Source organism: Artemia franciscana, chromosome 19 (genome assembly GCF_032884065.1).
Source record: "Artemia franciscana chromosome 19, ASM3288406v1, whole genome shotgun sequence".
Lineage (NCBI taxonomy): Eukaryota > Metazoa > Arthropoda > Branchiopoda > Anostraca > Artemiidae > Artemia > Artemia franciscana.
In genome coordinates, this window is record NC_088881.1 from 34,088,009 (window position 1) to 34,113,877 (window position 25,869).

Genomic DNA, 25,869 nt, shown 5'->3' on the forward strand with positions numbered 1-25,869 from the left:
AGTAATAGTTTTGAAAATACTCTTTTTTAAAACCTTTAGTTCTTTAGCTGCAGAGCCCATCTACCAAGTTTAGCTCAATAGTGCCCAATATATGTGTGCTGGTTCGTCAATGGTGTCACCAGTTAAAGCAGTGACTATCCTGACAGTTTTCTGTGCCATCAATATGCAAATTTAGTACAGGAAAGATACTTTATTTGACCTTTCTTCACCCCTGTATACGGTGGCGCCATCTACTTTTTCGAACTTGGTGACTTTTAATCTTCTGACGAAGCCACCAGATGCTGCTACCGTCCCTTTTTTTAGATGTCAGCACTGTTCACAGTAGATCTACTTCTACGCACGAACCGCCACGCAAGCCGAGTGATATTTTCTTCTGTTTTTTTGTGTTAGTTTGTTATTTAGCATAGTGAAGCAACGCAAATTAGCTGTTAGCTACGATGTTGTTTAAATAAACCTATCTCTCTCTCTCTCTCTCTTTCCGGCCTAATTACAGTCACCCTGGGACCGGCTCTTCTTTATGGATATACGGGTCTATATGTCTCTATAAGGTCTCTTATACGGGTCATTACAATGACAATGGGACCGGCTCTTCTTTATAGCTATTCGGCTCTACATGTCTCTATCAGGTCTATATACGAATCATTACAATGACCCTGGAACCGGCTCTTCTTTATGGCTATACAGGTCTACATGTCTCTATATGGTCTCTATACGGGTCATTACAATGACCCTGGGACCGGCTATACGGCTCTTATTTTCTGCAGTTCGCACCTCTTCTAAACGGTGGAACATATACATTTGAATCTGAGATTCCGTCTAGGTCATCACTGTCAACGATTGATTTTTCCATTAAACTGTCTTTTTTTGTGACAGCATTTTTTTGTGACACCTTTATCACCGCCTCTTTTTTTGGAGAAAGGCTTTGTACCCTGCCTCCAGCAAAAATACCATCATAAGAATGCGTGTATTCGATTAAATGGAGCACAATTTTCTCTTAAAGGTCAAAACAAGAGCCAAAAGCTCATATGGCACTTGTGACGAGGTCGGAAGAGCCAAGAGCTTCTTCCCACAAAGTTTCATTACAATCTGTCCACTCTAAGCGTTTTCCAAGATTTCCGGTTTCCCCCCTCCAACTCCCCCAATGTCATCGGATCTGGTCGGGATTTAAAATAAGAGCTGAGTCTTCAGCATTATAGCATCTGGCAATACTGCAGCGAGAAGGCAACAGTAATAGTAACAGGAATAAATTCCTTACCTGCGAGCCAAGAAAATCTGGTGAAGCAACATCTTCTCGATTACTAAGAAGTGATTGACTCAAAGGCTGAGATGAGGACAGAAAATCATCAGATGAAAAATTCTTCTTAAAGCTACTTTTCTTCTTGACAAATGGTTGCTGCCAACCTTCATGGTGGCCCCTGGAAAATTAAAAATGAAGCAATTTACAATTACCTAGCTAAAAAATGCACAGCCAATCAATTCAGTGGTTGAGTTGCCAAATGGGTTAACATTTAAAAACAACGGAGGAGACTTCGGAAAAAAAATACATAAGTGTACAAAACTTGACGTCTCCATAGGTTCGATACAACTACCCTAGGAAAATTACAAAATTGTTCATAGAAGTTGTAAACTGTTTAGATTGTTCTTGTGGCCAGAAACTTTGAAATGCCAGTCTTAAGAAAAAAAAACTATGTAACCGATTATGAGGCCAGGGCCTGGTACTCGGCATATGGCAGACTTGTATATATTGATTCTCGTACAAGCAGCAACCTCATCGTATGTCTTGTAACTGCGCGTTTCTCTGTTTTTCACTTTTGTTTTTGACTCGTTATAGTTGTCTCTGACGCAAGTATTCTAACTGCCGCTTATTTTCTCACTGCCGCAAATATCTCACTGCCGCTTATTTTCTAAACACATATTTCTTCTAACGGGATATACAACATAGACTATAAAAACGATACAACCACTATTGAGGCAAGTATAACGTGTGTATGCTCTTAAAATGTATTCATAAATATGAATTTCTACTCACAAGAAATTTTTTCCAAAATTAAGGCTCAAAACGAATTTTCTCAAACTTTTCACCTGTTTAAATCGTTCATAGTGGTCTATAGATTTAGAAATTTAGTGATCTAACTATAATAATCAAAACTTAATTATCATTACAGAATATTCTTCATTTTAGTACAATAAAATTTCAAACATTATATAATCATTATAACCATTAGATTATTTATTTGAAATTTTGTGCCCCAACAATATCAGTGCACAGGGCAAGTGCCCCGGGCACAGACACCTCTGTCACCCCCTAAACAGGGCACAAGTGCCACTGTCACCCCTAAAACCGCATCCGCTATTTGGCCCATTTTAGGTCTATTCTTACCTGAAAGCCCTGTTAAAAAAAAAAAAAAAAAAATATTTAACCTTTTATCGGCATTGAAGCTTAGAACTTATTGAAGCTTAGAATTTACTGTATTTTTAAGGTAGCTTAAATTCTTCAAAGAGCAATTTAAATTGAGTAGGTCATCGGCAAAAAATAATTAAATAAAGGTAAAATCAAACAGTTCGTGGTAACGAACTGTAGTAAGGAGCGACCCGGCTCAATAGTAAACGAAACTCTAAAAAACGGAATTTCGATGCTAAAAGATATATAAAAAGAATCGGATTTTTATGCTGATTTTAAATACAAAAGTTTAATCAAATTTAGTCTTTGTCATCAAAAGTTACGAGCCTGAGAAAATTTGCCTTATTTTGGAAAACAGAGGGAAACACCCCCTAAAAGTCATAGGATCTTAACGAAAATCACACCATCGCATTCAGCGTATCAGAAAACCCTATAGAAAAAACTTCAAGGTCCAGTCTACAAAAATGTGGGATTTCGTATTTTTTGCCAGAAGACAAATCACGGGTGCGTGTTTATTTGTTTGTTTTTTTTTCCAGGGGTCATCGTATCGACCAAGTGATCCTAGAGTGTTGCAAGAGGGCTCATTCTAACGGAAATGAAAAGTTCTAGTGCCCTTATAAGTGACCAAAAAAAATGGAGGGCACCTAGGCCCCCTCCCACGCTCATTTTTTCCCAAAGTTAACGGATCAAAATTTTGAGATAGCCATTTTGTTCCGCATAGTCGAAAACCATACTAACTATGTCTTTGGGGTTGACTTACCCCACACAGTCCCTGGGGGAGGGGCTGCAAGTTACAAACTTTGACCAATGTTTACATACAGTAATGGTTATTGAGAAGTGTACCGACGTTTTCAAGGGGATTTTTTTGGTTTGAGTGTGGGGTTCAGGGGAGGGGGCTATATGGGAGGATCTTTCCTTGGAGGAACATTTAATGGGGGAAGAGAAATTCAATTAAAAGGGCGCACGATTTTCTAGCAATACTATTAAAAAAAAACAATGACAATATAAACATGAAAAAGTTTTTTCAATTGAAAGTAAGGAGAAGCATTAAAACTTAAAACGAACAGAGATTATTACGCATATGAGGGGTTCTAAAAATACTTTAGCATAAAGAGCGAGGTATTTAGGAGGAGATAAATACTTCGCTCTTTATGCTAAATTATTTTTAGTAATTTCAACTATTTATTCTACGGCCTTTCTGATTCAGGGGTCATTCTTAAAGAATTGGGACAAAACTTAAGATTTAGTGTGAAGAGAGAGGTATTAACGAGGGGACAAACCCCCTCATATATATAATCAAAAATATAAGAATATAAAAGTAAGCTAAGTATATTTTTTACTAATAAAAACGTTCATTAAAAATTAAAATTTATAGTTGCCTTTTTAAGTAACCGAAAAATTGGAGGGCAACTAGGCCTCCTTCCCCACCCCTTGTTTCTCAAAATCGTCTGATCAAAACTAAGAGAAAGCAATTTAGCCAAAAACAGAATTAATATGCAAATTTCATTTTAATAATTTATGTACGGAGAGCCAAAATCAGACATGCATTAATTCAAAAACTTTCAGAAATTAAATTAAGAAAAACAAGTTTTTTTAAATGAAAGTAAGGAGCGACATTAAAACTTAAAACGAACAGAAATTACTCCGTATATGAAAGGGGCTTTTCCTCCTCGACACCCCGCTCCTTACGCTAACGTTTTTTATTGTTTTAAAAAGTAGAGTTGCGAGAAAGAATCAAACTTTAGCGCAAGGAGCGGGGTGTCGAGGAGGAAAAGCCCCTTTCATATACGGAGTAATTTCTGTTCGTTTTAAGTTTTAATGTCGCTCCTTACTTTCATTTCAAAAAACTTGTTTTTTTTTATTTAATCATTTGAAAAGACAAGTAGGCCCTACAGTAGTTACTGGAAATAAGAAAGAGGAATATAGATTAAAGCCATCGACAGACGCTTTGAGTTTAAGAAATTTAGTTTGACAATAGATATTACCCCTTCCATGGAGGTGGAGGCTCGGGGCCCCGCCCGTCGAAGTCCTGCATTGTCTTGGAATTTTTGAGCATTCTTTAATTCACATCAACTATTTTTTTTTATTCTTCCCCTTTAAAAACTTTTTTTCATTGTTGCCCTCCCTTCTAATAAAAAGTCCCTCCGTTCACGTCGGTACGTCACATACTGCCTATTGAATTAGCACGCTTGAAATGTCATCACTTTTAGGTATGCAAACTGTCAGTGTTAAAATGAGGCTATTTACCCCGTTTTAAATGAGTATTTATGTCATCTATCGTATATGAGTCCTTTTTATCGGAAACATACTGAAGCTTCAAACGTTGCTCCTTTGGAGACAATTCAGGTGCCCATCATATCAAATTCCATGGTTATTTTCAGTTTAATGGTGGGCTGAGGGTTGCAGACGTTTACTAATTATATAAAGTAATATTGATTAAAACAATATTCCAAGATGGAAGCTTGTAGATGCGTATTTATAGTACAGAGATGTCATCTATACATCTATATAGATGAGTATTTGTGTCATCTATTTCACATCTGGGGAAGTTTGGGTCAACTGGTAAGCAGCCCTTAAAACGCTGAAACATGGCTTGCATTCACTGCCATCTACATTTTTGCTCTTAAGACTACATTTCGCGCGCATTTTGATGAAGAAAATTCAGTTGGAGTAGTAAAAGATTGGAGTGTTTCTATATTTTTCACCTAAAAAAGTATTTTCATAATAAGGGTGCGTTTCAGAAGGCAATTATCATTGATCTATTGTTACTATACTTAATATATTGTAGATAACTAGCAGATCCGCGAAAACTGGGGTTAACCGACAAGCAGCCCTTGCAAAGCCGAAGTATACAATAAGCATTTAGAGCCATCTATATTCTGACTCTTTAAGTAAAATTCTGCGCGTGTTTAGATAGCGTTCAATAGAACTTATTACAATTAGTTTTCCTATATTTTCCAGCAGTCACAGCCTGACTGGTTGAAATTCATTGCAACCAGGGAATTCACACGCAGAGGAGGGGTTGCCCCCTCCATTGTTTTCAGTCACTCGTTGAAAAATAATGAGTTGGTATAACAGTAGCAAGAAACACTGCTTTATTCCTCGCTCAATTTTTGGCAAATATCAGTTTCAGTTGGTAAAAAAAAAGTAATTTTAATAGCCATATCAACCAAATTAGTCGGTATAAATGACCAGCCAGTCGGTAAAATACACTGCCCCAATCAAACATTGTGGCTAGTGAAACCTCTGATTGCTTGAAATTCTTTTCAGACAATCAGAGGCTATTTATGTAGACAAACCTTCAGAAATTATTAACAATAAGCTATATAGACCAAAATTTAAACACAGTTGTTATTCCTCTTGAAGGGGCTGCCCCATCTATATTATATCGCTCTTTAAATTAGTTTTTAGTACTTTAAAAAGCTTCTTATTCTAGTTAAACGGGCTGTTTCGGGTTTCAGGACTCATTCTAAAAGAATCGGAAAGTCAAACTTTACCGTGAAGAGGGAGGTATTGAGGATGGGGCAGCGCCCTCATATATGAAATAATTTCCGTTAGTTTTGATTTTTAATGTGCCCCTTACTTTCAGTTGGAAAAATTTGTTGTTGTTTTTATTATTTGATCTCTGATCGTCTTTCAAACAATGCCACGAAATCCACTGCCCCTTCATGGAAAATCCCCTCGTGAAAGGTTACTACAGAGTAAATCCCCCTGGACAAATTCCTCCTTGCTAGAAGCTACCCCGGAGAATTTCCCGCTGATAATTCTGCCTGGAAATTTCTCCTTGGCCTAAGTTCATTTGAAAAAAGTCATGTTTTTGAAAATCTCTCTCCGTTGAAACTTTGTCAGGAAAATCTTAACAATGGAAGCTTTTTCCCGCAAAAAGTTCCCCGTGGTAAAATCCTCAGAAAATTTCAACCCCAATAAAAATTTTTCCTAACAATTTCCCCAACATCTCCACGTGTAAAATTGAGTCGCCAAACAGAGAGTATGACTAATAGAAGAAAAAAATTATATAGGAATTCTGGCGATTTCCCCCAGGATTTCATAATTTACAGCCCTTTCCCAAGGGTCTGTTGGGGTCATATCACACCCTTTATTTAATATTATTGTAAATTGGTTCTAAGTTTTTTTTTTCTGCTTGTATGCAAACAGGGTTGTAGGAGCGAACTCTTCTCGGTCGTAATCAAAAATTCCATAACGCGGCTTTTGTTTCTTGGTTGTGCAAACAAAATGCGAATTCCGGCATTAACCACAATGTCCATCAAAATCAGTGACACACAGTGGCGCTAATTCAAAGAAGTTGTGGAGGAGGAGGGCAACTCTGTTTTTTTCCAATGAAAATTTAAAAAAAAAGGCTATTTTCCATTGAACACTGCAAACAATATTTTTTTATTTAGGGAGGTTGCAAATACCACTCTAGTTGACATTACCGGTAAGAGTTCAGTATACTACTACTAACAACTCACTGCACCTCCAAGCCATTTGAGACCCATACAGCTACGCATGCTCCTTCTCTATGCCAAGGATTCTCAAGCCTTAATTCCAAGCGTCAGTGTTTATGTGGACGAAGCTTAAACGTTTTCTTTATTTGTTGGCACCTTTACAAGCTGATCTCTAGCTCGCAGACGGACTAAGATACTTCAGAATTGAATGAAGCATTCTGAAATATCTTATTTCTTGTTACAGTAGCAATTAATGATTTTTACATAGCAATGAGAAAGAAATGCCAGTTTGCCTCTCATAGAGACTACCTGTCTTGGCTTTACTCTAATTAGCCATGGCTTGGCTCTCAAGTCTTTCATCACTTCGTCCAAGTTGATAATTCTTAAAAATCAATACCAGCTAATTTTGTGCTAATTTCCATTATCAGCTTTTACTAGAATAATTGATTAGATTGACACCTTCACTAGAAACACGTTAGATTGACAGTTTTTATTGAAGTTAGATTTACAGTTTTTTCTTGGTTGTGCAAAAAAAGCACAAATACTGGCACGGATTTCACGGAAATTGCGGAGGAAGGGGGCAATTATATTTAAAAATCTAACGTGAGAGGGAGCACTTGTGTTTAAAAAAATTTCAATAAAACTTGTTCAAAAATGGGATTTTCCAATGAATGATCGTTTAGATTTACATCCTCATTAAAATCAAATTAGACTGACAATTTTTATTAGAATAAAGGATTGATACCCTCACTAGGAATGTACACAAGTAGGGAGGAGATCTAAGCTAGGTTTGTACGCAGGTTTTTTTTCAGAAATTGACAGTAAAAAGAAAAAAAACCATTTGTTATTTTCAATGAGAGCTTCCCAGAACTGGGAAAAAATTTAAGATCTCAGGAGGCCCAGGCTGTGAAGCCCCTTAAGAACGTCTCTGCTCTTGGCCTAGGTCCTCCCTGGAATTCAAAATTTTTCCCAACTTCTGGGTATTTCTGATTCAAATTATCAAATGAAGTTTGTAATCTACTATTGGTCCCACCGAAAACAAAATTACGGCGCATATGTCCGACCTGCCAATCAGTTTTTAAACAGCTACATATCTACATATCAACATATATTGCAAAACTACAAATCACTGCGCAAACTACATATATTGGTTCAAACCACAATGGCCACAATGCCACAGAGGCTTTAGTATTTAAAAAAACCAATTGTAGTTTTTAATTTTAGCACTTGCACTTTTAACACTTTTTTTGGCAATGAGCCAAGGCAAGACTGAGCGAGATATTGGAGCAGTTAATGAAGATTCCTAATAATAGCTAATTTTCTGCTACTGAAAAAAATCATCTTGATTTTATTTTAATTTGTTGTTCCCACACTTTAATAGTATTATTATAAATTGGTCTCACAATTTTTTTACTAGTTTTGTGCAAACATAGTTTCTAACCCCCACCCCATTATAAGTGAAAATTTAATGAAACATTTTAAATAACTTTTTAAATGTAACGAGTCGATATTTGACGCTGATTCAGGAATAGTAAATATTATGCAATTGAAACTTAAAAGTAAAGAGTAATGACTATGTTGACGTTCGTTTTGTGTTTGTTTCTGATTTCTGTTGGTTTTCCACGTTGTTTGGTTTGATATTTTAAGTCTTCTAATTTTGGTTTTTAATTGTTGTTTTTTTCTGTCGGCTTCCCATGTTGTTTGGTTTTATCAGTTTGGTTTTATTCGAGTGGTCTTGTACACAATGTTTTTTTTTTTAATTTTCTTCTATTTTCTCTGATAGCGGCGAAGAATTGGGTGTTTGTCCTCCCGAAATATTCGCTTTTTTCAACCAGTATTTTGCTAGCCGTAAGGAACTCCAGTCTCGATATTTATTCATTCAAATTTTTTCATTCGTTCGATCATTCTTTATTCATTCGATCTTTATTCAAATTTGTTCTTGTTTAGAGTAGTTTAGAGTAATGACAAAAATAAATTATTTAGCATTTAAAGCAAGTGCTTGAACAGCGTTAAATACTATTATCCATCGAAAACTGGCTGCTCGGAATAAAAATTATACCAGGGAATCACCACGTTGAAAAGCCCTTAACAGAATGTTTTCAGCTCTGCACCTTAAAAACTGAAGAATCACCATGTTAAAAAATCTTTTCAGCTCTACACCTTAAAAACTGAAGAATCACCATGTTGGAAAATCCTTAACAGAACGTTTTCAGCTCTGCGCGTTAAAAACTGAAGAAATCCTATTTTGCCTTTGGTACTAATAATTATGTCTACTTTTTTTGGGCGCCTTTTCAAACAGTTCATGATAACAAACTATAAGTTATGACTGACTCGGCACAACAGTAACCAAAACTCTAAAACGGAATTTTGAGCCTACGTCAAAAGAATTGGCTTTTTATGCTGATTCAAAATACATATATTCATTAAGTTTAATGTTACCCATCAAAAGCTATGAGCCTGAGAAAATTTTCCTTATCTTAGAAATAAGGAGGAAACATCCCCCGAAAAGTCAATCAATCGTTCCAGGGGGACGTTTCCCACTTGTTCAAAAATCAGGCAAATTTTCTCAGGCTCATACCATTTGATGGTTACATTAAATTTAATGAATCTTATATTTGGAATACGATTATACTTTACTATATAAAACTATCAACTGGAGTTTTTAAGCCCCCCCTCAAATCTTGAAAAACGACTAAGAAGTGTGAGGTGAATTCCACAATTGGGTTCCGTATTTGTTCTTGAGTCGTCAACTGATAATGACATCAAACCCAAAATCATTATTAAGTTTTTGAGAATCATTAGCAGATAATGGACCTCATTAAATATAACCTAGTTAACATAAAACCCTAAACTAGGGGGTTTCAGCCCCCTATCACGAAAAACAATGAAAATCTGCCTGTTTCATCAATTGGCATGCATCTCGTTATTTAGCCTATTTCGAAATAATGTTTCGTTCAGGGCTAACAAGTTACCACAAGATGTCAGAGATATTAAATTTCTCATTGAAAAGCTATTTTCTCTCTATGTACCTTTTGTACATTTTTCTTAATAACTCCACCGTAAATTACCATATGGCACCAAAAATTGCCCTTTTCGGTCACATTTCTTGAGTGCAAAGGTGGGAAAGCATATAGGGGAACCAATATAATCTCCATGGTCCAAAAACTTAACCGGAAGTTTACAATTCCCCCCTTTTGTATACTCCCCTCCAAGTCTCCTTGGTAAGTGAAAAAAAAATCAAAAATGTGTTTTGAAAAAAAATGCCAAATGAAAGACATGTCATAGGGGCATGTCTTTATATGACATGTCAATTACTCAACTTCACTTTTATGAGCATAATTTAATTTTTATAGGCAAATATTCGAAGATCCTGGTGACAACATACCCTAAAACGCAGTATTTACGCTAACTGAGTTGTACATATATTTTTAAGAGAGAAAGTTTAATGGGGTCCAAACAGAGTTTGGAGGTGACTCCAAACTCTGTTCTCCTAATAACGTTCTTAATAACACAAAATCATAATAACCTCTTTAGTTTCATAGCCCAAGTTGAACAAAAGGTCTTTGAAAGGTACAAAGGGTATGTTTAAAAAAATCGAGCAGAGATTATTAAAAAAAAAAAATCTTACGGAAGTCGACAAAAGTATAGAGCGAAGTTGAAGCTTAAACCAAATAAAAATTATTGCTTCGGATATTACGCCAAATATATCACGAAACTAACTCAGAAAACTGACTCATTATATTTTTTGATATCTGTAGAATTCTAAAAACTAGGGTTTTATTGAAAACTGAGCTTGCTTGAGCTTTAGAGAATTATAACTGTAAGCTACACTAAATATTACAGACATCATGATAGATGTAGAGCCCTACAAATTAGTCTTTCATTTTCTGCAGACTACCGCAGACAACTCCTACGATAAATAAACGTTCAAATAGAGATACAATCCTTTTTACTTATCGTCATGGAAAGGGAGTGTGGTCTTTGGAAATATCTATTTTAACTCCTAAAAGAACATTCAGTTTTGTGTTTTTAGTGAATCGTTAGTTTTACAACTCTAAAAAACATCACAAGTCAGTATATTTAAGTTATTTTTTTATATACTATGCGAAATATAGGATGCAATAATTTTTGTTCGTTTTAAACTTCAATTTCTCTCTTTACTTCTGTAAGAAATCTTTGTTTAAAACAAGAGCTAAGAGCTCATATGGCACTTGTGACGAGGCAAGAAGAGCTAAGAGCCAAGAGATCATATGGTATGAGCTCTAACAAAATTCTATGAATCAATAGATTGATTTAAAAGGAAAATAAGAGGCTTAATGCCGGTCAGGATTTAAAATAAGAGCTCTGAGTCACGAAGTCCTTCTAAATATCAAAATTCATTAAGATCCGATCACCCACTCGTAAATTATAAATACCTAATTTTTTCTAATTTTTCCTCTCCCTTTAGCCCCCTAGATGGTCGAATCTGGAAAAAACGACTTCATCAAGTCAATTTGTGTAGGTCCCTGATACGCCTACCGATTTTCATCGTCCTAGCACGTGCAGAAGCACCTGACTCGCCGAATCACTGAACCCCTGCCCCCAACTCCCCCAAAGAGAGCGAATCCAGTACGGTTCCGTCAATCACGTATCAGCGACATTTGCTTATTCTATCCACCAAGCTTCATCCCAATTCCTCCACTCCAAGTGTTTTCCAAGATTTCCCTCTCAAACTCCCCCCAATGTCAAAGATCTGGTCGGGATTTGAAATTAGAGCCCTGAGACATGGATTCCTTCTAAATACGAAATTTCATTAAGATCGGATAACCTATTCGTAAGATAAAAATATCCCAATTTTCCCGTTTTCCAAGAATTCCGGTTTCCCCTCCAACTCCCCCCAATGTCACAGGATCTGGTCGGAATTGGAAATTAGAGCTTTAAAGCACAAGATGCTTCTAAATATCAAATTTCATTAAGATCTGGTCACCCTTTTGTAAGTTACAAATACCTCAATTTTCAAAATTACCCCTCCCCTCCCACTCCACCAAAGAGAGCAGATCCGGTCCGGTTATGTCAGTCACGTATCTTAGACAGGTTTTTATTCTTCCCATCCAGTTTCATCCTGATCTCACCGCTTTAAGTATTTTCTAAGATTTCCAGTCCCCCCCAACTGCCCCCCCCAAATTACACTAGATCCGGTTAACCTCCCCCCCCCCAATAGAGCGGATCCCTTCCAATTATGTAAATCACGTACTAAGACTTCTGCTTATTTTTCTCACCAAGTTTCATCCCGATCCCTCCATTCTAAGCGTTTTCCATTATTTTAGGTTCCCTGACCTCAAACTTCCCCCAATGTCACCAGATCCGGTCGGGATTTAAAATAAGAGCTATGACACGATATCCTTCTAAATATCAAATTTCATTGAGATCCGATCACCCGTTCGTAAGTTAAAAATACCTCATTTTTTCAAATTTTTCAGAATTAACCCCCCCCCCAACTACCCCAAAGAGAGATGATCCGGTCCGTTTATGTCAATCATGTTTCTAGGACTTGTGATTATTTTCCCCACGAAGTTTCATCCCGATCCCTCCACTCTAAGTGTTTTCCAAGATTTTAAGTTTCCCCTCCCAACTTCCCCCCCCCAATGTCACCAGATCCGGTCGGGATTTGAAATAACAGCTCTGAGACACGATATCCTTCCAAACATCAAATTTCATTAAGATCTGATCAACCGTTCGTAAGTTAAATACTTCAATTTTTCCCGAATTAACGGGCCCCCCACTCCCCCCCAGATGATCAAATCGAGAAAACAACTATTTCTAGTTTAACCTGGTCCGGTCCCTGATATGCCTGCCAAATTTCATCGTCCTAGCTTACCTGGAAGTGCCTAAAGTAGCAAAACCGGGACCGACAGACCGACAGAATTTGCGATTGCTATATGTCACTTGGTTAATACCAAGTGACATAAAAAGCTTATTTTTAGTATAAGCTGAGAACAGAAAACGAAAACAAAACTAGGCTCATCTTGTTCATTGTTGCTGTAACAAGAAATGTGATATTTTAGTTAGCTGTTGAAATATCTCAGTCAATCTGTGAGTTAGAGATAAGCTAAAAAAAATGCTAAAAATGTTTAAAAAGGTTGAAAAGGTTAAAAAAAGGCTTAAAAAAATAAAAATGTTGAAGTGGACTTGGTTCGCATTGATACTTAAGCCTCACTTGTGGCACCAATTAGAGTGGCAAGAGGAGGGGATTTCCCCCATAAATTCTGAATTTTTTAGTATTTTCATTAAAAATACGCTTTAAGCGTATCAACCCCCCCCCCCTTTTTAATTTTGAAAAATACAGTTTGCCTCCAAACCCCAGGATTTTCGTGAATCAAATGACTGAACCACGCTTATCAAACAATTCGTGGTAACGAACTGTAGCAAGGAGCGACCCGGCTCAATAGTAAAACTCTACAAAACGGAATTTTGATGCTAAAATATACGTCAAAACAATCGGATTTTCATGCTGATTTTAAATATATAAGTTTCATCAAATTTAATCTTTGTCATCAAAAGTTACGACCCTGAGAAAATTTGCCATATTTTGGAAAATAGGAAACAACTCCTAAAAGTCATAGAATCTTAACTAAAATCACACCATCGCATTCGGCGTATCAGAGAACCCTATAGCAAAAATTTCAAGCTCCTATCTACAAAAATGTGGAGTTTCGTATTTTTTCCCAGAAGACAAATCACGGGTGCGTGTTTATTTGTTTGTTTTTTTTCCCAGGGGTCATCGTATCGACCAGGTGGTCCTAGAATGTCGCAAGAGGGCTCATTCTAACGGAAATGAAAATTTCTAGTGCCCTTTTTAAGTGACCAAAAAAATTGGAGGGCACCTAGGCCCCCTCCCACGCTCATTTTTTCTCCAAAGTCAACGAATCAAAATTTTTAGGTAGCCATTTTGTTCCGCATAGTCAAAAACCATAATAACTATGTCTTTGGGAATGACTTACTCCCCCACAGTCCCTGGGGGAGGGGCTGCAAGTTACAAACTTCGACCAGTGTTTACATATAATAATGGTTGTTGGGAAGTGTACAGACCTTTTCAGGGGGATTTTTTTGGTTTTGGGGGTGGGTTTGAGGGTTTGAGGGGAGGGGACTATGTGGGAGGATCTTTCCTTGGAGAAATATGTCATGGGGGAACAGAAATTCAATGAAAAGGGCGCAGGATTTTCTAAAATTACTATAAAAAAAAACAATGAAAAAATAAACATGGAAAAGTTTTTTCAATTCAAAGTAAGGAGTAGCATTGAAACTTAAAACGAACAGAGATTATTACGCATACGAGCAGTTCTAAAAATACTTTAGCATAAAGAGCGACGTATTTAGGAGGAGATAAATACCTCGCTCTTTATGCTATAATGTTTTTAGTAATTTCAACTATTTATTCTACGGCCTTTCTGATTCAGGGGTCATTCTTAAAGAATTGGGACAAAACTTACGATTTAGTGTAAAGAGCGAGGTATTAACGAGGGTACAAACCCCCTCATATACATAAAAAAAAAATTTAAGAATATAAAAGTTTGTTACGTAAGTTAATTCTTAAGTTACGTATATTTTTTACTAATAAAAATATTCGTAAAAAATTAAAGTTTATAGTTGCCTTTTTATGCAACCGAAAAATTGCAGGGCAACTAGGCCTCTTTCCCCACCCTTTATTTCTCAAAATCGTCTAATCAAAACTAAGAGAAAGCCATTTAGCCAAAAGAGGAATTAATATGCAAATTTCATTTCAATAATTGATGTGTGGAGAACCAAAATCAAACATGCATTAATTCAAAAACGTTCAGAAATTACATAAAAAAAACTAGTTTTTTCATCTGAAAGTAAGGAGCGACATTAATACTTAAAACGACCAGAAATTACTCCGTGTATGAAATGGGTTGTCCCCTCCGCAATCTCTCGCTCTTTACGCTAAAGTTTGTCTCTTTGCCACGGTTCTGTTTTTTAAAACAATTAAAAGCTTTAGCGTAAAGAGTGAGGGATTGCGGCTGGGACAACCCATTTCATATACGGAGTAATTTCTGTTCGTTTTGTTTTAATGTCGCTCCTTACTTTCAGTTAAAAAAAACTATTTTTTTTTTATATAATATTGAAAGACGCTGTGGTTAATGCCACTATTTGCGGTTTTTTGCAGAACAAAGGAAAAAACCGCACTGAAATCTTTCACTTAATTGTCAGAGGTCTAATCGAGATAGATCAACACAAGGGGTGTTGGTTCAACCCTGTTTGGTGACGTATTCAACCCTTTCTTGTTTACAAAATTTACGAATACCACAGTCCGAGTTGGATACAGCAAAATATCAAGTTGAGATTAGCCTGGTGCTCTAAATCTAGAAACTTGGAAAACAGAAAAAAAAAAAATGTCATTCACCCATGGAAAATGTAATGAGAGTGACTTAGAAGAGTTAATAGACAGTTTAGATTTTGCAGTTAATCGGGCTAGAATGAGTAATAGCATGGAAAGAAATGTAAGTCAAAGAATATTTTATATAATTTTTGCTAATTTTATTATAATTTTAATATTTAATATAATAATTATAATTATAATAAGCAGACTGAAAGAAATTCAACCTGAAACTTGTCATACAGAGACTTAGATTAGATCCGTGATTCCCACGTTGGGTATAGGCCCCACTGATGGCCTGGGCATGACACTATATTGGTGGGTCATAAGTAGGAAGTGCCCCCTTCGGCTGACTACAGCCTACTTTAGAGTCTTAATCTTAAAAAAAAAACACTACTTTGAAATAAAATGGAATAGTTGTGGGCATCAAATCATGGCTAATTGTAGAAAAAAACAAGACAGACAGTCTGATTGAGTGAGAAGCAAACCCGACATTAATCCCCCCTTATTTGGATTGTATCAAAAGGAGGTTAGTTCATTTGTTGATACATAGATATGTCCATCTATCTATTGTCCATCCAAGCGTCATCGCAAGGGTAGTAGAAATAAGGTAGATATTCATAGAGCTAAGATAGTGATAGTCTTATAGTTTTCCAAGTAAACACACTGTACGTGTCTGATAAACAGATCGCACTCAAGAATTGTGCTGTTTAAGATCTAACGGAAACCGGTTTCCCTTCCTGGATAGGTTATGATCTGCTTATTTTGAGAGAGAAAACTATGATGTATATATATTTTAAAACTTGTTAATTAACGAAAGACAGTCAAGAATTGCGCTTAGGTTAGATCTCAGGAAACCAGTTTCATAACTACAAAGACAAGTGATAGAACGCATTGGACTTATACGATTTGGGCTATATATTTGCACATTAGTAGTGGGGGGATGTTGGGTTGTGTTAGGGCGCTGTTCAAAAATTCTACCCCCACTCCCTCTAATGTGCAAATATATGGCCCAAGTTGTATAAGGTAAAGGTTATATTTCATTGGGAGTAACCTATTTTCACTTCTTGGATGTATTTCGTTTAATTAACAAGTATCTTTATTTTTATTAAATAACATAGTCTATATATGTGGATAAGGGTTAGGCATTTAATATAATCCGCTCTGTGCAGCCGTCTTTCCACAATTCTTTGTCGTAGTTTCCATAACTTTGTTTCTAAAGTATTATAATATGAAAAAAACTTCGTTTTCTTAAAGAGTTAAAGAGGCTGCATCCCAAAGTCGAACCTTAAAACGTACAGGAATTAGAAGAGGCAGTTGGGGGGCTGCCACCCCCCAAACCCCCCGCTTTTAAAGACTCTTTTGTACAGGTTTTTTGTTTTTTTGCTAACCCCCCGCTCTTGGCTTCGGAAAGGCCCTCTTTTAATTAACAAAAAATTGAAATGAATGAATAATGGAATAACTTCGAAAAATGTTAAACACAAGAGGACAGGAGAACCATTGCGCCGAAACTAGTAATTAGTAACAATGAAGTCCCCCCACAAAAAAAAACTGTACAAAAGAGTCTTTAAAAGCGGGGGGTTTGGTGGGCGGCAGCCCCCCAACTGCCTCTTCTAATTCCTGTACGTTTTAAGGTTCGACTTTGGGACGCAGCCTCTTTAACTCTTTAAGAAAACGAAGTTTTTTTCATATTATTTCTGTACGTTTTTCTACAATTCATGGTGGATGTAATTTAATAATTCCTGTACTCCTCGTAGAGGAATTAGGAGAGGAAGTTGGGTGGCTGCCGCCCCCCACCCCCCACCCCCGCTTTTAAATCAACAGAAAAAAAAATAGATAGAATGACCGAAATGTTTTTTTTGCTCATAAGAAGCTAATATTCTGTTATCTCTCAAATGATAAGCAGTCCATGTGTTAACAAAATTATACACTTTTATTTTGATCGCTACGTCCAAAAGCCTATAATGAAGAATTTATTCTAAAAATGCCTTCTCATATAGGAAACATCTTTAGGTAATTATAGTAAATTATATATTATTTATCTTATTTAGCAACTATTTATATAAAATAAGTAAATATCCACGTTTCATTAAATCGAGAAAAACTTAAACTTCTTCAAAACATTTGAAAATTCACCTAAAAATTGGCAATGAGCACTTAAAGGCTATAAAATATATACTTAAAGCACAGCACATATATATCACACTTATTTCGGACATCGCTGAGGATTGCCCCAGTTGCAAAGTCCCCAACAGGGTCAAAAGTCAGTTCTTTTGGACATGTATCTTACAGCTCCAGTCAACTCGTGCATTTCTGGAATGGAGCTGGATTTTTATGATGCTTGCAGTCATTCTCGCCGTGCCGAGCTGATTATTTTGATGTACTTGAATGTTGATATTCGTAACTTTTAAGAATTTCAAAAATTAACATGGGACTATTAGACTATTAGGACTATAAGAAGACTATTAGGAGAGGCAAACCCCCCGCTTTTAAAGACTCTTTTTTACAGGTTTAATTTTTTTCATATTAATTCTGTACGTTTTTCTACAATCCATGGTGGATGTAATTTAATAATTCCTGTACTCCTCGTACAGGAATTAGGAGAGGACCCCCCCCCCGCTTTTAAATCATTGTATAAAATAGAAAAAAAATAGATAGAATGACCGAAATGTTTCTTTTGCTCATAAGAAGCTAATATTCTGTTATCTCTCAAATGATAAGCTGTCCAGGTGTTATCAAAATTTTTTTGATGTTGTGAAAAAAAACCGCCCATAAGGGACTTGAACCCTTGACCCAAGGATTAAAAGTCCCACGTTCTACCGACTGAGCTAATCATTTACATGTGTGTAAATATAACTTCTCAATAACTTTTAAAAATTTCAAATTAACATGGGCTCTTATGGAGAGAAATGCGTTAATTAAGTAGCTAATGCGTGGTTTCTGGAAAACAGGGAAGGAGTTATCGGATCGAGCTGAAATTTCGCGGATAAGCTCCTGGGCCGTAGGGGACCTTAACTTGTGAATTTCAGCCCGATCGGACAACGTTAAAAGGGGGGTCGAAACTTTCGGGGGGTTAAGATTTTCCTACGAAACTTTTCAGGAAAATTACTCAGAGAATTCCGCATCGAATGAGTCTTCGTACACCCAGATCCGATGTCGGATGTGACCTGTAGGCGTCTAGAAAAAAAAAGAAAATGAATTTTAAGTGGCTATGCGTGGTTTCTGGAAGACAGGGAAGAAGTTATCGAATCGAGCTGAAATTTCGCGGATAAGCTCCTGGGCCCTAGGGAACCTTAACTTGTGAATTTCAGCCCGATCGGACAACGTTAAAGGGGGGCTGGGGTTGACGGGTCGAAACTTTCGGCCAGATTTTCCCCATGAAGGAAAAGTTGGAGGGGGATGAAATTTTGCAAGTTTCTTAGTTGGAGATTGGGCTACGAAATGCATCCCTCCCCATCCCTCTGCGACCACTGGAACCGAAGATCGCTTAACATTGTCGTGGGTCGCCTCTTTATAGAGGCACGAGTGTGCCTCCTTGATATTTTTCATCATTGTCCTTAGTTTTATAGATTATGAGCAAGCATTCGATTCTGTTGATATAATAGCTTTAGTAAAGGTTTTATCCTTGTATGGTATACTAGAAAAAAACATTAAAGTGATTAGTGTAAGGTACGAGAATATGTACGAGAATAACACTGCTGCGGTTAAGGTAGGAAATGAGGTTAGCAGCTGGTTTCGTATTATACCTGAAGTTAAGCAGGGTTGTGTTCTATCCCCCTTTATATGGATCATTTTGATGGATTTTGTCATAAGAAGCACAGGAAAGGCAATGGGAGACCACAGAATCGAATGGGGAGGAAAAACTCTCCTGGACTTGGACTATGCTGATGATTTAAGCATCCTAGATGAAAGTTTGAGCAAAGTGAATGAACTTAATAGAGGTTTTGCGATTTCAGGGTTCTAGAATAGGTTTGAAAATAAATGTTAAGAAGACTTAAGTATAGGAACAAGTGAAAATGAAAAGGTAACGTTGGGTAACGAAAAGATTGATCAGGTGGACAGCTTCACTTGCCTTGGTAGCAATATTAGCAAAGACGGTGGGAGCAGTTAAGTTGTTAAAAGTAGAATAGGCAAGGGTCGGGGTGTTCTTTCACCGTTGAAAAAAAGTTCAGAAGGATATGAAGATAAGCCTGCAAACCAGGATTAGAATATTGGAAGCTACAGTGATGACAGTGGTCAAATATAGCTCTGAAGCATGGCGCTCCGGAAAGCGGATGAAGATTTACTAGATGCTTCCAAGGAAATTGCCAAGGGATTGTTCTAGGCATCCGACTGACTGACCGTAATTCAAACAGTAGGCTGTACGAAAAGTGGGGTTCAATCCCGCTTTCTAGGGCTATAATAAAGAAAGGTTGAGATGGCTAGGGTACGTTCTGCGGATGAAGGATGACAGATTGCCAAAGTTTGTCCTTTTCGGCCAACCGTCTAGGGCTAAACGGAAAGCGGTTCGTCCGCTGCTGTGGTAGGAGGACGTCATAAAGAAAGATTTAAGGAAATGGAAACTTCCTGGGAGGGTGTAAAGAGGAAGACTTTGAATAGATTGTGATGGAGGAGGATTGCGCACAGCTATGTTGGCCTAAGGCGGCTTGGTACTGCGGTGAGCTCTTAGTAGTAGTAGTAGTAGTATGTTTTGGTCATTATCTTTTAGGCTTCCTACAGGTGAACACATGTAAGCTTTTAATAACGAAATTTCAATTTCATGAGGGGAAATCAGGATTTTAAGAATGCCTAGATGGGGCTATAAATTGGTTGGGGACCGCTGATATGACTCTTCATTCAATGCTATTTCTAAAGATTAATTGTCAGTGTAATCGCAATTGGGTTCCTCCCCTCCCCCCACACATTTAAATGGGTAGTGATTTAAAGCTGAAATAAAGTAAAAAACTTGAAATTTTTGAAGTTGCAGGGGGATATTTCATGCGGCGGAATTCACCAAAATTCCTATACGAAATTATTTGTATTTTGTCTTACTTCTCTTTGGCGACTCAATTTTATATGAGAAGGTATTCTTGGGAAATTTTCAAAGAAGTTGGAATTATCTAGAATATTTTTATGTTGGGGGGATTTCCCTTGGGAGAAATTCTCCGTCTAGGAATTTCCCACGGGAAAAATGCTCCATGGGTGAATCTTTTGCAGGAGCTACTTTCCATTGACGGGGGCAGGTTCCAGGGAAAATTTTCCACGGAGGCGGGTATTTCCGGCATGGCTTGAAAGTGATCAGAAACTAAATGAAAAACCAGTCTTTTTCAAATGAAAGCAGGCTAAGGAGAATTTTTCAGATGGCATTGTCTGCAAAAAAATTTATTGGAGAAATTTTCAGTGTGGATGGAGGATGTCTGGGGGAGGGGTATTTTACGCGGGAGAAACTTTCCAGGGAGGAATTTCCCACGCAAGGGGGGAGGCAGATTTCCTGGCATCATTTGAAGATCTGAAATTAAACAAATGGTTTTTTAACTGAAAGTAAGAAGTAACATTAAAACAAAACGGATAGAAATTATATCATATATGAGGGGGGATGTCCACTTCTCAATAACTCATTCGTTACGCTAGAGTTTCACTTTTTGTTTCCAATTCTTTAAGAGCGACTCCTGAAACACAAGGGTCGTTTAATTGTCGTATCAAGCCTCTTTAAATTGCAGAAAACTAGCGAGAAGAGCGAAGCATTGAAATAGGACATCCCCCCATATACGGAATAATTTCTGTTCATTTTAAATTTTAACGTAGCTGCTTACTTTCTGTTGAATTTTTTTTAATTTAATTTGATAACAAACCCACCATTACGGCCGTATGCAGGGGGGCGGGATAGTTTAGGAGTTTTGAAGCCTTCCCCGCCGAAATGCTTGTCCGGCTCGTAAAAACGTAACAATAATACATATAAACAAAATTTTGATGTTTTTAGTCTTTTTGTCCCCCCCCCCAAAAAAGCCTTGGATACGACCCTACCAGCTATAGTTATATTGTGGACCGAAGCAAGAAGCCATAGGTCATTGCAATTTAAAAAGACGGAAACGCATCCTCGTTAAAGAGATTAAAAACTACATAGCCTACAAGCCTGCTGAACAAACAAAAACAGAAGTAAGAAATAAAATAACTCAATATGGCTCTAAGTCCATAGAGATACAGCAACTTATTTCACAAGTTCTAAGTTTTTATTCTTAGGATCTTTTTTGCATTTATTTATCTTACATCTATCTTTAATTTTATATTACATTTATCTTTAACATTTTTCTTACAGCAAATGTGTCAAGATGTTGAGACTGTGCCTTTTGTCAGTACAATGACTAAATTGATCACTAAATTCCTAATCTTTTGTCTACAAACTCAGCAAAGTCAATCAGGAAATAGCACATAAATAACTGACTGGATAATTGGTTTACTCTCACTCCAATAACTGCGAAGCTTTAGAAACCTATCAACGTCCAGACAAAGTTCAAATCTTTCCCCACCCCCTCCTATTCAAGGAAAGCACAAACACATAATGTTCAAAGGTAACAAAGGTGACATTAATATAGGTTTGATAGACTCTTCAATAACATCTCTGTAAAATTATATCTGGAGTACAGCTTTAACCACAGAAGAGATGTGTGCAACAAGGAAATACTGCATGACAAAAGCAATATCAACATATTATGCAGCCTCAGCAAGGTTTCAACTAAAAATTTGATTTACTCTACTCAGGGCTGTCGTCAGGATTTTTGTTCGGGGGGGGGGGGTTTAAAAACGCATGAAAATTTGTTTGTCTGCATTTTTTATTTCGTTTTTTAGTGGGACATTTTTGGGGGGTTCAAACCCCCTAACCCCCTCCCCCCCCTGCATACAGCCTTGACTCTAATTAAGAACACGTAAGAGACGTTGATACTGCTTGTTCTTATTGATACTGTCCGTATAGGGCAATGAAAGAACAATAATTATTTTTTTTTATCCCTTGAAACACTTCATGACGATAACCCCTTTCTTAATACCAACCATGGTGGGGCCAACTATACGGATCTTTAAGCAAAACATTCCATCTCATATCAAAGTAAGATATGGATTTTGGATAAATATATTATTTCTGGATTTTGGATAAATATATTATTTCTGTTTTATCAGCTTTTAGCTAATTAAACTGTTAAAAATTATTGTTCATCTCTTGGCCTCATTTTTTTTTTTTTTTTTTTTTTTTTTTTTTTTTTTTTTTTTTTTTTTTTTTTTTTTTTTTTTTTTTTTTTTTTTTTTTTTTTTTTTACTGCCATCAAATTAGAATTTGCAAAATTTACAAACCAACAGTATTAATTTAACTTTTACTTCTATGAAGCCACAATATCCCAGAGTTAACAAATTGGTGCATAAAACCTGTTGGATAGCTTCTAAGACAGGGTGATACAGACACATTTTGGATATAGGATTAATGCATACTTCATGTAACGCCCCCCCCCCTTACTAGCAGTGGCGTCTATGCCCAGAAATATGGGCAGGGGATGTATTCTGTCTTTTTTTTTCAGTCTATCAATCAAAATACAAAAAAAAAGGATTTTTAATGAAAGCACTGCAAAATAGGTATTTTTAAAATTTTAGGCGAGGGAAAAAACCAGAGGGCAAATGCCCCTTGCCCCTCTGCAATTAACACCACTGCTTACTCCACTGTCTAGGGGGGTAGCCCCCCTCCTATCAAGGTTTAAGTTGAGGAGGTTCTCTGCGGGAAAACTAAAAAGTTTCAACCTAAAACAAGCATTCTATTTCTATAGTTCCTCTACCTTGGTTAAGAAATATTCCTGATGAGGGTTGGAGCTGGGGTTGTATAAAACTAAATGAAAGAGCACGTATCCAAGGGAGCACCATTTCTTGGAGGCATCCATGTCCTCTATTCCTCTGCCAGTATTTTCAGACATTTATTCAGATAGGCCTACATAACAAAAGTTAAAGTAGGATAAAAAATCAAAATGTTTCATAATTTTTGTAAAATATATCTGTTTTTATATTGATAGTCTGTACATTAAGAGAAAATGATGGTGCAGAATGCTAAGTGTGCCTCCAGGAAGCATTCTGATTTCAAAGTGAATTTTTACCCAAATGGAAAAAAATCCAGTGGGTAAAAAATCTGACAGATTTTTACCCCTTGCTACAAATTTCATCCAGAACTAGAGTAACTTACCAAATTCCCATCAGCATAGATTCAAGTCAGGATTTACTTCTTTATATGCCAGAAACATCTGCATACTTCTTTAGAGATTAGCCTTTTGATTGTCATGTTGGTTACATGGAGACAAAGAGTAGAGTTTAATAATTACATTTTTCAAAGGTATTGAAAAAAGTCAGATGTGTATTCAAATTGCATTCATTATTATAATCATTGAAATTTTATTACTAAAATACTTTTTATTTAGCAAGTCTCAATGCTTTATTTTCATTCAATTCACTTTATTGGATGGAAGGTGTTGAGCTCAGACAAAGCTGGCTTTATTACCAACTTAGTTTCATGTCACATTGTTAACCGAATATCGTAATACAGATTTCAAGAAAAGTGGATCCAAAAAAACGACTATTTAATAATAAATTGAGAAATGCAAGATCTAGGGCTAGGGTGAGTCTAATTAAAGGAAAAGAGGCAAATAAGTAAATGAATTAATTTTTGTTCAATTATTTTTCCCTGTTCTTTATTGATTAGAGATTACACATTGTGCTGAGGACTTAATAGATGAAGTTACCCAGTTATAAAAAAAAAAAAAAAAAAAAAAAAAAAACAACAACAAATGAAAAATTTTAAAGAACCAACCAAATTAACCATTTTTCTAATCTTTAATTTCTTTAACTCTCTGGTCTTTAACCTATGTTAAAAAAAGAAAATCCCTTATCTTTAATCTTCCTATTTCTGTTACCATACTGTAAATTTTGTAGTTCTTCCTCCATATCAGAATAAAAAATAGTGAAATAGTTTAACTTGCCAAATACATTGAGAAACCAAGTAATCAGCTCTGTAAAGGTGTATTGACCCCTAATCATACTTTGATCCACCTGTTTTGTCAGTTTTTTTTGTTGGTTTTGTCTGCGTTTTTCTCCACTATTCATTTTTCATGTATGTGGAAAATAAACATACTTATGATAGGTAAGGACATAGAAAAGTGTTCTCTACTTCCTGTATCCATGCCTTCCCAACTTCAATACAATATTGCTTCCCTATAGCTAAGATAGGACAATATCTTTCTATACTTTCAAATAAACCAGGCTCAGTCTAGAATACTGTTCAAGGATTGGCTAACACCAAAATTGAATATTCTTTTGCAATAAAGCTATGAACTGCCTTCTCAGAATCTGTCAAGGCTGGCAAGTATAGGTAAAATGAGGGTAAGAAGCAGGAAACACTTTCTGGGATTATTTTTGGGCAGTAAATCTAATATTGATATATTGATATTGGTCAAATACAATTCTAAAGAATGGGCGCTCCAAAAACCGGAGGCAAATTTGCTAGATGTTTTCCACCGAAATTGCCTACAGATTGTTTTGGGTACTCGGCTGACTGACTGCATTTTAAACAGTAGGCAGTGCAAAAAGTGTGGTTCAGTCCTGTTTTCTATGGCTATAATGAGAGAAACGTTGAAATGGCTAGGGCATATTCTGCAGATGAAGGATGACAAATCGCCAAAGATTGCCCTTTTTGGCCAAGTGTCTAGGGCTAAATGGAATGCAGGTTGTCTGCGGTTGGGGTGGGAAGATGAAAAGAAAGATTTAAGGGAACTTCCCGGGAGCATGTAAAGATGGAGGCTATGAATAAATTAGGATGGAGGATCATACGTAGCTGTGTTGATCTCAGGCAGCTTGGTACTGTGGTGAGCTATTAGTAGTAGTAGTGGTAAATCTGATTTTTTTTTTTTTTTTTTTTTTTTTTTTTTTTTTTTTTTTTTTTTTTTTTTTTTTTTATTGGAACAACATTAAGAATGACTGGTTTAACATACTACTAGGTTGTACTAATGACTGGTCTAACAAAGAGCTTATGATGTACAACTAGATTGAATTAATGGGAAAACACATTATTAAGGGTGTATATGGGACCATCAGGGGGTGAGGGTGCATTGTCAGAGCAGTCAATTATTATACAGTGTGCATTGTCAAGAACTACATTGAAAGGAAGCATAAAATAAGAAATTTAATTGTAGGTAAAATATCCAGTACTCAGACAGATAGTTACCACTTCAGCAGTTAAACCACTGTAAAATATCTATTACAAACCTAGAAACTGAATTGTTTCACAACTGAATTTTCTAAACAAGAACGTGATTAGCTTAAATATTTTATCCACAAATGATGCTGAACATACAAAATGCATATACAATCAATAGTGGAGCCAAATCTTAGATTAAATATAGGCTAATAATTTAATTTAAAAATATTTTAATAAATAAATAATTTAAAAATATAGACTATAAATTACAGACAAACTCATTCTTGGATAAATATAATCTAAGACAAGGGTTGTAAAGCAAAATAATTTTGCTTAAATAGGCTAGTCTGTTGAGGAGAATTTGTATAAAATTAATTGTTGAAAATTAAAGTTTTCCAAGATTGTAGTCAGCCAAACCCATCTAGCTTAGTCCTTGTCATCAGCCAATTCT

General features: G+C 36.3%; 2 protein-coding genes across 2 annotated transcripts in view; one reads left to right on the plus strand and one right to left on the minus strand.

Annotated features, from left to right (window-relative positions):
- Positions 1-25,869, minus strand: part of LOC136039595 (uncharacterized) — a 210,282-nt gene that overhangs the window by 179,061 nt on the left and 5,352 nt on the right. Inside the window, exon 2 of the mRNA XM_065723457.1 lies at positions 1,256-1,415. Coding sequence (XP_065579529.1) covers positions 1,256-1,415 — 160 coding nt within the window. The remainder of the gene's footprint in view (positions 1-1,255; positions 1,416-25,869) is intronic.
- The window catches only part of LOC136039596 (prestin-like), a 92,124-nt gene continuing 81,403 nt past the window's right edge, over positions 15,149-25,869 (plus strand). The window contains exon 1 of the mRNA XM_065723458.1: positions 15,149-15,344. Within this exon, the coding sequence (XP_065579530.1) occupies positions 15,237-15,344 (108 nt within the window). The 5' untranslated portion in view covers positions 15,149-15,236. The remainder of the gene's footprint in view (positions 15,345-25,869) is intronic.